This window comes from Pygoscelis adeliae, unplaced genomic scaffold (genome assembly GCF_000699105.1).
Source record: "Pygoscelis adeliae isolate BGI_AS28 unplaced genomic scaffold, ASM69910v1 Scaffold65, whole genome shotgun sequence".
Taxonomy (NCBI): Eukaryota; Metazoa; Chordata; class Aves; order Sphenisciformes; family Spheniscidae; genus Pygoscelis; species Pygoscelis adeliae.
The window spans coordinates 805,482-818,761 of record NW_008824864.1 but is presented as its reverse complement, the minus strand read 5'-3'; the positions used below and the strand labels follow the sequence as shown (position 1 = coordinate 818,761).

Below are 13,280 nucleotides of genomic sequence, written 5' to 3'. Positions count from 1 at the left end.
TAAAGGACAACATAAGGAACTCAGGTGCGTTGAAACACTCTTAGATGTAACTGCTTCTCTCCGGTGGTAACAAAAGAGAGCAAAGACAATCCCCCTCCTAACTGAGGAAACTCAGGGGGGTGATGCCCCAAGAATGCGATGAGATGAACTTGCACCTTTGTGGGAATAGCTCATAGCTCCTGCGATAACTAATACATCATAAAATCCCATGTAAACAAACTCTTGAAATCATTGCTTCCACTGCTGTGTTATGAACATAGCAATTTTCAAGGAAAAATGTCCTCTAGTCAATGCTTTGAGTACTGTGTCTTCTGTTCCAGGTCTTTTGTCTTTCCCCAGTCCTTAACCGTGTGTTGGATATTCCACCTTTGTCCTGTGCAGGTCCGCATTACAAGTCTGTATGAAACTGGATTTTCTGCTGTGATTTCGAGGCATCTTTTAGTGCTCCTGTTGGTTACAGCTGATCCCTACAAAAGGAAAGGAAATACGAGAGAAGCTGAGGGCTTATAAATTTAGTGCTCAGTCAGGAAGCAATTCTTTTGGCCTCTACAAATGTGTCTGAGAAACACTAGTAGGTCACAGACCTGAAAGAAAAATGTTGTGTTTTCCTCAGGCTAATGACGCATGACAGCTTATGGAACTCTCCAAGGCATATTAAAATATATTTAGAGGTTTATTTTGTGTCCGTTTTGTTGGAGTTGGGGGAGAGGGGGAGTGGTGTTTCTTTTTTGTGGGGTGTTCAGGGGTTTTTTTACAGTTCAAAAAATCATTTTAGTAAATTTTAATACCGCATCCTGGTTTGAAAGAAGAGCGCTAATGACAGATGAGAGAATATTGATGTCTTATCTTTAAGTCAATATTTCAGTACCAACTATTGTGAATGGGGTGGGCTCTGACTAAGTCAACTCAACACACTGGAAATTGCTCCAGAACAAACAGGATCTTAAACAACTCCATCAGACAGCCAGTTGTTTCGCTATGATAATGCTCAATGCACACAAGGATCTGAAGGTTTACTTTTAAGGTGGGTCTAAATCTTCCAGAAATACACCTGCAGCTTCTTCTAGGTTTTGTAGTTACAGACCAGACTAAAGATAAAAGAAATACCATGTTAGCAGAATTTCTGCAGACCACGTAGGTCTGTATTATTTGGCACATCACTGAAACCTTTGTCTTTCACCAATTCAACTCCTCTGTTCTCTACCACTCTCTCACAAGATTTGTCTCCTGCTTACTTTTTCACTGAGGGATACAGTAAGCAAGCCCACACAGTACACGCAAAATTAATTAATTATTGATTACATAAAGCTAGTAAGGTTTGAACTGCCTGAGAGGGGAGAAGCTGCACGGCTTACCTCTCCCTCCATCATTATCGCTGCTGCCTGTTTATGCTGCCCCAACAGAGGGGCAGTATCTGTCTTAGAATACCTGACTAAGCTAGTATTATCGTATTCTGTATTCAGAGGCACTGAATACAGAATATGAAAGTATCACTTGGGATCTTAAGCATGTCAGCATCGGCTGTCATAAATCCTGCACAAATGGAGACAAGTGAACATGGCGTGAAGGCTCTAATCGGCAGCTGCAACCTGAGCTCTGAAAGGATGAACCTAGACTGATCTCCAACAAGGATTTTCATGCTCGGACACTGGTACAGAAGATGGTACCAGAGAGTGAGCAGGACGAGGAGGCATCAGCCCGCTTTTTCCCTAAGACCAACAGGTCCCACGAGGAGGCTGAGAAGACAGATGGCGGACAGTGCAGAGAGTTCACAATGTATAGTCAGACCATCAAAAGCAACAGAGCCACCTGGGCTTGCACATTCCCTGCCCATTAGCTGAACTGTGATAACTGAGCAAGTGAGTGTTTTTAGTTGGCCCAGCTAAAAATTAAAAGACTTAAACCGTTAAGTAAAAGGCTTAAACCAGCTGATTCCACCAAGACTGACAGACAGTTGGAGGACAAATAAGTGGCTATGGTTCAGACAACAAGTGAGAACTGCTTAAATTCTGGTAACTCAGTCAGCTTCAGTTGTGTGACCATCTCCTTGTGTTTAACATCACACACCCCTGAAGACTCAATCAGCTTCACCGTAGCTCTTGCAGCGGCACCTGCAAGTCTTGAAATTGAGGCAACGTTATTCAGAAGCAAACTGCTTTGCAAGGAAAGTGTCTAAGGATTCATTATAATGGGAAATTATTATTATTGAAATATGGGGATATAGAAATCCACCTACCTGCTTAAAATCCCAGTGCAAATTCAGGCCTTTATTCACAGCTGTGTCACATTGCTCTAAAACTGGCAGGTCCCCATCCCCAGGGTCTGTTAGGCATCTATCAACTGTATTCCGTCGGGCATGTAAACCTCCTACATACATTTCTCCAGTGCTGTGATAAAAGATGTGCTGAAAGGGAAGGTGACACCACTGTCAGTGAACTAAGATACCAGGGAAATCTCATCAGCAAATGATAGCAGACAGTTCCAAAACTGATACTGAGAGGTATCAGCTGTATAGCACCAGCATTCACTGATCTCTCAGTAATTAAACCAGGATGAATTTAACCCTATACAACACCTTTCTGCTTTCCAGTGAAAAAAAGCAGGATGCTTACAATTGAATGGTAACCCTTAGTTTCCCTCCTACTGAGAGGACAGGCAGTGAGGTATGAGGAAGAGCTCCACCTCTCTCCCATTCATCCCACTGATCTATTAATCAACAAGGTCAATCAGTATCAACTTAGGGTCTCACAATTTTTTGGCAAGGCTAAACCAAAAGCCTTGGTTTAATGCACTTAGACCTCCACGGGAACCTGCTCTGCTGCCAGTTGCATTGGGGAGCAGAATTGAATGAAATAAAGGTTAATATTCCCCGTTAGATAGCACAGAGATAATAGTTTTGAAGCGCCTATTTCATGGCCCTGTGGAGGCTTGAAAGGAACAGTTAGCAACAGCTCATATGTGAAGATCTGATCAGTTGCTTGCGTTACCTGTGGTGAGTATGCATGACAGGGATACATAATTGGTGTGTTTCCAGGGACAGGGCCTTGATCAATACAGAAGTCTTCTTTCAATGTGTTTTTCATCTGCAGAATAAAACAGGAAATTTACTGTGAGGAGCAGCAATCCTGTTTTCAACTCCTCGCCGCTAATTTTAGAAACTGTCCTGAGAGCAAGGCTAGTTTACTCAGAGCTCTGCATCGAATCCTGAAGTGGAAGATACAAAATGGGTTTAGAAAAGAAATCTCAGATTACCTTTGTACAAATGATTCATCACAGCAAAAATCAAAAGCAAATCTAAGGTCCTTCAAAGACTCATCAACATCGTGCCATGTAGCACCATGTAAGAAGTCACCAGTCAACTCCAAACAGGTGAGTATCACTGCCCAGTTCCAGCAAGCTATGCAAGCTTGGGTCTAGAAAATGCCTACCTATATTAAGAAGCCACTGCAGCCTGGATGATTAGTTTTCTCTTTCGCAAACAGTGGCCTGACTTCCAATGTATTACATGCTATCTTGATTCATGTCTGCATGCTTTCCAAATTATCCTGCTAATCTCTGCAGAAAAAATCCATATATTCCATTGAAAAATTCAGGCCCTTACAAGAAGACATTGATCCATTCTTGTTGGTCAATAGATGAGTTTTGCATGCAGTAAAAAAATGCTTGTTAAGCACTTTCCCAAACTACTGTTGTGCTGCCATCAGTACATACACAATAACCACAGTTTAGAAATTCTAGATTGATGACTAGTATGAAAAAGCCTTTAGAAAGCTTCAGTGTCTAGAAAGACATGTAAAAGTCTTTTTAAAGTTTCTAGGAAAACATATCATAATCAGCAAAACAGTGTTCACAACAGTCCTTCATAACAGTAGAGCTAATTAGTTGTTCCATATTTCAAATAAACAGACTCAATACTTACTGTTCCATAGCCAACAATGTTGGGAAGAACTATTAAATTGGGGTAAATGTTTTTTATGTACCAGTCAAAGCCTTTACAGTTCAGTTTTTTCCTTAGCTCTTTTCTGGAAGAAACATCTCCAAAGTCTATTCCAGGATTCTGCAAGAACAACATATTTCAGAACATTAAGGTGGTCTGAGAAACTAGGGAAAATACAGACTTATTTCTCCATATTGTCTATTCATAACATAAAAAATACCTTTAAAAGTTCATTAAAAAAACCCCCTCTGTATTTTTTAAACTTCAGAATTTCAGAACATGTTTGCCTAGAGGCACCAATAAATTACTGAAAAACTAACTTTATGTTATGACTTCATAAATATAAAGAATATCAAAGTTAGATATGGCTAGGAAGTAGTTTTCATACTGACAAACAAAATCTAGCTCAAAGTGAAAAATAGGAGAGAACTTGTTAACAACCTTAGCTTGATCAATAATCTGTTGACTGTGACACTCATCTCATACGGGAGCAATCAAGATTCAAACTATTGTTTCCAAGACTATGTAACTTCTTATGCAAAGTGGAACGGCTCCAGCAGGAAAGTTTGACAGAAATCAGTCCAACAGGAGCTTACACCCTCTCTTTAAGCAGTTCTGTAAAATGCAGTCTGTGACCTGAATAAGTTAGGTTAGGAATTTCAAATAGACTTGTATATCCCAGAGAAAAGGGGTCATTAAAGGTGAAGAAGTTTTATGCAAGTTCTGTTCAGTGCTAAAACTGATACTTGCATTCCTACCAATGGATTAGCTTTTGATGAGTAGCATTTTCAGATGAAAAGTTCCAAATATATACAGTAAAAGTTAATTAATGGGGAAGGAAAGTGGATTCTTCTGAAGTTTTAATTCATGTTATATCACTATATATTTTAATTTGTTTCCTTAATATCTATTCAAGAAAACACAAGGAGGTGGGAGGCTATTCTTTCTTTGTTAAAGATTCATAAATCCACTGAAGTGCAGGCTGGGAAAACTCATACAGGTTTTTTTTTATTAACTGAAATTATCAATACTCAAAAGACCTGGTCTTGACACTTCCAGTATCTTCAACAGTTTGTGCTGGAGAAAAGTTAAAACCATATTTAGAAGTCCTGAAGTTAATCAAAAGGAAAAAAAACCCTGTAATTTAAAGGACAGATTATTATTATTATCAGAGTTCTTAATTTCCTGGTATTACCATTTTTCATCCTTCCAAGGGTGCTATAAGTCTTTCCCCTTTTTCTTCCAGGAAAACAAAAGCAGAACTTTGGGCTACAGAGAGGAGAGCTCACTTAAAAAAAGTTGTTGGGTATGTGATGAAGAGTAATTGAATTCTCTATTTAAAGTTCAATTTTGCTCATTTAAAAGATACTCAGGGACACCCAGATCACTAGACACATACTCTTTCATGCAAAACTATGAATATTCCAGGTAAAATATGCCCTACTTTCCCTAAAAAAGTTAAAATACATGTTAAACAATTTCATTTTATGTTCTTTAAGCTAGGCATCAGCTCTTGGTCTAAGCCTAAGAGAAACATGTCTATGATCATGGCTCTTGGATGCCATCCATATCAATAATTATTAACATATCAATATTAATAATTTTTTTTCAAAAAAAAATATTTTCAGTGATTCTTATAACCACACTATGCCTCTTTTTGTGTGACCACATGCTCTTATTTGACCACTTTTAGACTTTGGATTCCAATTTGAAACACTGAGAAACACTGCCACCTCAATTGGAAGATTCCATGCAAAGTAGACCATGTACTTGTATTCATCCATCCACACTTCAGCTACCCGCAAGGCGTTGCGTTTCACCATGATGCTCAAGTCTGGCAAGTAAGGCTTGTGAGCTCTTTCCAAATGAGCAATTCTTGAACAGGGCAGCACTTCTACTTTACCTCCACACTGCCAGGCCTAGGTCAAGAAGAAAGAATTTGAGGTGAAGTTGCCTATTTATTCAAACTCTGCACTTTTTGTTAAAGTGCTCCCATTTCTGCTCCCCCCCACTCCTTCACCAGATGAACTGGCAGGCCCTCAACATTCAAAGCTCTATTTCCTGGCTTGAGTGAATGAAAGGAATTTTTCAATACCTTTCATTTCTACTGTGTGTAGCCCTATCACAGATTCAGGAGAGTAAAGGCATGTTCTTTCTTCTTTTTCTTTGCCATCACCATTAACAAAACTACTCACCAGTTTCCTGTGACAAGGCACTCAGATCAATTGGCATAGATGCTCTAAGACAAACTGGTACATACCTCCAACTGATCTCCCTAGGAGCTGGACGGCTAAATACTGTGGTGGTTATGGGCCTGAATCATTCAGAAGCAGTGACATTGCCCAGGACATGCCAAGAGCAAAACTGGTCCTGCAAAATCCTACACACTAGGGAGAATTCAAGAGAAAAAAAAAAAATCCAGTGGATTCCTGGAAAATATCTACATGGAATTCAGAGAGATACCTAAGCAGGCCACAACCAATGCTTCAAAAGTACCGAAGGTCCAGGACAAACACACCCATCCTGACTACACGTAAACCAATATAAGTGTGGAAGCTTTTCAAAAGGCAAGCAGCTATGCAGAACGGAACTCAAGCTGGCACTGCACAATGCAGATTTATTGTGCTAGTTTAGGTATCACCACACAATGCTCCACTGTGTGCTATAGACTTCCTTCACATCTTCACATTAAATTTTCCAGGGCTGGCAGCTGGCTAAGGAAAAACGTAAGAGACTGCTTGCTTGCTAACCAAGCATATTTGACACAAGAAACTCTCAGCGTGCAAATAAACAGAGATCTTTAATACTATTTTTACAGTCGGTTTTCAGACCAGCTTTGTGTCTTAACTGAACTGATTCTCCATTGTTTTCACCTCCAGCATTTGTGTAAATGACTACAGGCATACATTGCCTCCACTGTGAATGGTGCAGGGCAATAAAGAATAAAGTGTAAATGTATTTTCAAGCAACAGAACTGAAATATTAATTCACTGAAATTAATACACAACCTGCCTCATATGACGTGAGGTGATGACATGTGACATTTCAATCTCACAGACAGAATCTGAAGCATGGGGTCTTTGGCCATGTCCACCACGAGTAATGGAGAAATGAGTTGACACCTCCAATATAGTATCAACCCAAGTTAGTACATCCACATGACTCAGTGTGGTGCCTCACACACAGGGGCTTTGTTTAACATAGGATTTAGCATGTTTGGAAGACTGTTGCTATATTTCCTCTTGATGGTCTCTCCTACAAATCAAAAAAACTCATTTAGGCCTATCTCTGCTATAATGTCACACATTGCAGGAACTCTCTTTGTTCTCTTTCCTTTCCTTCAGAGTCTTCAATTGCTCCACATCTTTCCTCATGTACGGTCCCAGAACTCAAAACACAACTCCAGAAAAGAACTTAGCAGTAGAAGAGAAGGATCATCAATGCCATCCTTTCCCATCCAGATGCATGGCCATGTTGATCTATACAAAGTCTGTTACTCCCAGTTCTTTTCTAGCTGGATGTTCCCCAACCTGCACCTCTGTAGCTGTTTCTCCTTCCTCATGTTTCTCCTAACTACTGCTGTTTTTCTTCTTTGCACAAAGCATGCTACCCTGTTATAGAAAAAAAAAAAACTAGACCTGTTTGACATGATTTGTTCAGGCAAATGTATATTGTCTGTATTATCTTTTATGTGGTTACTAATAGATACCAGAACAAAAAAGAAAAAGTTGTAAGAACATGAGAAAATGCCCATGCTGGACCAACAGTCCATCTAGCCTAATATTCTGTATCCCGCAGTGACTGCAAACTTATTCCTGGGGAAGATTAAGAACAACACAAGTACATATGTTACCTCTCACAGCCCCCAATTATTTTCAGGTCAGGGGACTTTCTGCATATTCCCATGATTCACTTTTGTTTATTAACTCTGAGTAGGTTTTCTTCCATAACTGTTCAGTCTCCCCATGAATGGCTGCAAGTTTTTAAGACCCACAGTACTCTTTGGAAGGAGCTCTGCTCCTGGTCTCTTGGTCTGGTCTGCTACTGGAAGAATGCAGTACCTCCTCCTCATGTTTATTTTGAAACGTGTTACTAACTTCTTTCAAAGTCCCCTAGTTTTCATATTTACAGAGAAAGAGAATAATCAAACCCTTTTTTCCTAGACATTTAAGTCTTGCTAACAGGTTTATAATTCTCATGTCCTACCATCCTTTCTCTTCTTTATAGAGATAAGCACTGTGTTCATTTTTTTTCTTCTCAGGTCTTCTCGAATATCTCCAACTACCATTACTTTTAAAAAATACTCATCAATAGAATTTTTAGTGCTTTCACATGTTCCCTAATAACTGAGGACACTCCAGATAAAACTATTCTGGCAAAAAAAAAAGCCTCCATTCTTGATTCTTTGACATCCAAAGTTGAAGAAGACATTACTTTCTAGGGCAGACAGCCCTGTTTCTGGTTTTGTTTTGGGTTTTTTTTTCCTAATACATAACTTCATTTAACTTGATCTTATCTTATTCTTCTGCCAAGCCAAGAGACGTATACCTTAAATTTGTGCAGAGAACCACATCTTGCGAGATTCAGTATTTCCTCACTGAACTAGGATTTTGTGTCAGGAGTCAAAATCCTTAAGAAATATCAACAAAAGCCTGCTGATAAGCCTTAAACACTTTTTGAAATCTATCACTTCCCTTTGGTACCCCAAATAAAACAGAATTGTTCTGAAATATTAACCCATGTTTTGGACAACAACCAGTGGCCTGAGTGCTTTCAAAAAAATCACATACTAATTTTCACTGTCTTTCAGAAAAATATGAAAAAATAGGCTTACCCTCAGGCCAAGTTCCACATTTTCTCCTCCATATATGTGCATTCCACTGTCCAGTACACCAATCTCACCCAGAAATTTCCTATCTGCAGCAAGAATCCCCATTATAGATGGGCTCCTGGAGAACCAACCAAGCAAAATTAGAAAGAAGCAACAACGATGGAAATAAAGTCAAGTCAATTAGCCATCAATCACCTCTTGAACTTCCAGTTATATTCAAGAGAGAGTAACAGATTTAATTCAGAACAACATGTGGATCAACATTAAAGAATCCAGAATACAGCAAATAAACTTGATCAATGGTCTAAAAAGTATGTTCTAGTATTTTTTAAAGAATTAGATCTATTTTGAGAGGAGATGTAACAACAATTTTCACAGATTTAAAACCAGAAGAAAGAAATCAGATTAAACTGCAGCAAGGAAGAATTAGGTTGGACATTATGAAATATTACCTAACATTAAGGAAACTTAAACACTAAAGCCTGTTGCCAAGGGGGACTGTGGAATCACTCTCAGTTGAGGTTTTGAAAGAGAGATGAGATGATTGCCTGGCAGGACCAATTCCACTGTAGATGAATCCATCCTAGAGGCGGGGGAAAGGGGACTGAAAGAGGATTTGGTGCTGTGCTGGTTTTGGCTGGGGTAGAGTTAATTTTCTTCATAGTAGCTCGTATGGGGCTATTTTTTTGATTTGTGCCGAAAACAGTGTTGATAACACAGGGATGTTTGCGTCACAGAGTCAAGGCCTTTTCTGCTTCTCACCCCACCCCACCAGCAAGTAGGCTGGGGGTGCACAAGAAGCTGGGAGGGGACACAGCCAGGAGAGCTGACCCAAATTGACCAAAGGGATATTCCATGCCATATGACATCATGCTCAGCACATAAAGCTGGGGGAAGAAGAAGGAAGGGGGGGACATTCGGAGTGATGGCGTTTGTCTTCCCAAATAACCGTTACACGTGATGGAGCCCTGCTTTCCTGGGGATGGCTGAACACCTGCCTGCCGATGGGAAGCAGTGAATGAATTCCTTGTTTTGCTTTGCTTGCGTGCATGGCTTCTGCTTTACCTATTAAACTGTCTTTATCTCAGCCCATGAGTTTTCTCACTTTTACCCTTCCTATTCTCTCCCCCTTTCCACCGGGGGGGAGTGAGCGAGCAGCTGTGTGGTGCTTAGTTGCTGGCTGGGGTTAAACGACAACAGGTGCTCTTTTGATATCCCCATTCTCTACAATCAAACCCGCTTCTATTTTCTCTGGTCTAAGAATTGTGGACACCCCCCCTGAAATATTCTTTAAGCTACATTTGGCTTGCTTTCATTCCATTCTCCTGCTTGAACTGTTAATGCTCACTGTATAATGTTTTTAATACATACAGATGCCAGTTTCACCCATAGTTCCTTACCTAGGTATCTGTGCAGCCTTATCTCCAAAGCTTGGCTACCAGCTGTAGTAGTATATGAATGAAGAAATCTGCCATCTCATCTGACAAACACAGAACATTATTTTCAAATATTTTCATGGTGCCTTTCCTCCTCAAGGTCTACATAGTAAATTTTAAAGCCCTTTATATAAATAACTATAGTGGATTAACCTTGGCTGGCTGCCACCAGGTGCCCATGAAGCTGCTCTCTCATTCCCCCTTCTGAGCAACACAGAGGAAGATGAAAAAGCTCATGCGTCGAGATAAGGACAGGGAGGTCATTCACCAGTTACCATCACCAGCAAAATAGACTCAACTTGGGGAAAACTAATTTAATTTATTGCCAATTTAAAATAAAGGAGGATAGTGAGAGAGACAAAACCAAAACTAAACCACCTTCCCTCCATCCCCCCCCCTTCTTTCCAGGTTCAACTTCGCTCCTGACTCTTCTACCTCCTCCCTCTACCCTGAGCAGGGCACGGGGATGGAAAATGGGGGTTCTAGTCAGTTCATAACACTTCATCTCTGCCACTCTTTCTTCCTCACACTTTTCCCCTGCTCCAGCGTGGGGTCCTCCCATGGGATACAGTCCTTCATGATCTGCTCCAACATGGGTTCTTCCCATGGGCTACAGTTCTTCAAGAACTGCTCCAGAATGGGTCCTTTTCCACGGGGTACAGTTCTTCAGAAGAAGACTGCTCAAGCGTGGGTCCCACACAGGCTGCAGTTCTTGCCAGAAAACATGCTCCTGCCTGAGCATTTCTCCACGAGCTACGGCTCCTGCCAGGAGCCTGCTCCAGCGTGGGCTCTCCACAGGTTGTATCTTCCTTCAGGGCATATCCACCTCCTCTGGTGTGAGGTCCTCCCTGGGCTGTCATGTGGATATCTGCTCCAGCATGGTCTTCCATGGGCTGCCACGTGGATATCTGCTCCAGCGTGGTCCTCCACAGGCTGCTGTGTGGATATCTGGCCAGCATGGTCCTCCACACACTGCAGGGGGGCAACCTGCTTCACCATGGTCTTCTCCATGGGCTGCAGGGGAATCTCTGCTCCGGTGCCTGGAGCACCTCCTCCACCTCCTTCTTCACTGACCTCAGTGTCTGTAGGGCTGTTTCTCTTAGATTTCTTCCTCATTCCTCTCACTCACAGCTGCTGCGCAGCATTTTTTACCCTATCTTAAAGAGATTATTGCAGAGGCACCCACCAGCGTTGCTGATTGGCTCAGCTTTAGCCAGCACCATGTCCATTTTGGAGCCAGCTGGAACTGGCTGCGTCCAACATGGGGGCAGCCCCTCACCTCTTCTCACAGAAGCCATCCCTGCAGCCTCCCCCACTACCAAAACCTTGCCATGTAAACCCAATAAAATCAGATAGGACTAGAAAAATCTGATTACTGTATCTTATCTCTTGTTAGTTTTTTTTTGTTTGATAGATAGTTATATATTGCTAAGGGACAGGCAACAACATCTGACATACTTGTAGAACAAGGAAACAAATGGGTTTATATATTCAGCATGAGATGGCTGCTGGTATCATAGTACCAGCAACCATCTTGTGTTGAATACATAAACTAATCTGAGCAGTTAAAGAAGGCATCAGGAACAGAAGCAAATATATTGGATCCTAAGTCTAGCAGTAAGGGGTCACTTTAGGTATAACATTTGTGTGTATTGTGTTCATGTCTTTTTCTCGCTTTTGTGTGAAACACAAGTGATTGATAAGGGTTGAAAAAGGCTGCTCGAGATTACTGTAATCATATGTCACTCCAACATCTCCGAAGAAAGAACTGCACAACTTGAATCCATGTGAGTCCTCACAGCTCAGACATGCGATTGTCCAGCAAAATTGTGAGATTCACTCCATATTGTTGGGCAAGCATGGAGAGGGGCCACAATTCACGTTGTACAGTCAATAAATATTGCTACCACACTCCTAGCTAAGGAACACAAGACAGAAAAATCAATGACTCGGGGATCGCCTGAAAATCTGACAGCAGGATCAGCACAGGGCAGATTCTGTAATACAACCCTGCAACTGGCGTACTGAGATTTTCAGGGCTGCTAAAGAGCCCACACTTCCAAACCAACTATCTAGATATAATGTGCTTCGTAGATATCTCTCCCACCACCTATGAAACATCTTCTTCCCTCTGCTAGCTCTATGTTGGTATCATGTATCTTGGTTCACTCTCAAATGCTATTCATACTTACTGGACTGGAGCTGTTTCATCTTTCAGAGCATACCATTCAGCTGGTAAAGGTTCATAAAGGCACCAGAGTGCCCAGTCAAATCCATCTGCAGCCACTGAATACTGAAGAAGCTCCAAGTCATCAAAATTAATATTGTCAAATACCGGTGATATTATAACAGTGCGATCTTCTTTTAGTCGAGACAAAATAGGTTCAGCCCTACCAAAATCAACAAACAGAGTCTATTCAGCTTGAAAAAGTGTAAATCTAATGAACAGTACTAAACTTTACCACCTGTTTCTAAAACTGGGTTAGCTACTTTATGTAAATCATTAACTTTGGCCTCTACAAAAAGTTATATGCCAGTCTTGGAGTGCTAGTAACACAAATTGCTAATGCCATGGCACAATTCTCCCTTCCACTAGGCTGCTTCTGCATTTTGACTGTCACTAATCAAACTAATTGTAAGTTCCATGCTTAACTTGCTGGGTTTATTGCTACCTAGGTCTGCTTCCTACAGGCTCTAGAGAGTCTTCACTATCTGCATGAAGTGACAAGAAGGGAAAAGGAAAGGAAGGAGGCCCTGAGGGGTGCTGTAAGCCCTGAGGTTGATCATTCACTGTCTTTCCTCTGTGCCTTGATGGCATGGCTGCTGTATGAGGGAAAGGGTGTGACCAATCAACGAACCCCTATGATGGAAGAAGGCTCAGAGAAGATAGGCAAGGATGATGCCTTACTTCTTGGTGAAGTAAGGAGGGGGGGCAGCGAAACCGCAACCATGGACTTCTGGAGGGCAGACTTTGGCCTGTTCAGGATGCTGGTTGAGAGAGTCCCTTGGGAGACAGTCCTGAAGGGCAAAGGGGTCCAGGAAGGCTGGACGATCTTCAAGAAGGAAGTCTTAAAGG

The 13,280-nt window shown here is 41.3% G+C and overlaps 1 protein-coding gene across 1 annotated transcript in view; it reads right to left on the bottom strand.

Annotated features, from left to right (window-relative positions):
- Positions 1–287: 287 nt before the first annotated feature.
- Positions 288–13,280, bottom strand: part of GALNT8 (polypeptide N-acetylgalactosaminyltransferase 8) — a 24,282-nt gene continuing 11,289 nt past the window's right edge. Inside the window, exons 5-11 of the mRNA XM_009324363.1 lie at positions 12,397–12,594; positions 8,772–8,886; positions 5,671–5,856; positions 3,920–4,057; positions 2,988–3,083; positions 2,237–2,404; positions 288–467 (exon numbers count right to left, since the gene is read on the bottom strand). Coding sequence (XP_009322638.1) covers positions 288–467; positions 2,237–2,404; positions 2,988–3,083; positions 3,920–4,057; positions 5,671–5,856; positions 8,772–8,886; positions 12,397–12,594 — 1,081 coding nt within the window. The remainder of the gene's footprint in view (positions 468–2,236; positions 2,405–2,987; positions 3,084–3,919; positions 4,058–5,670; positions 5,857–8,771; positions 8,887–12,396; positions 12,595–13,280) is intronic.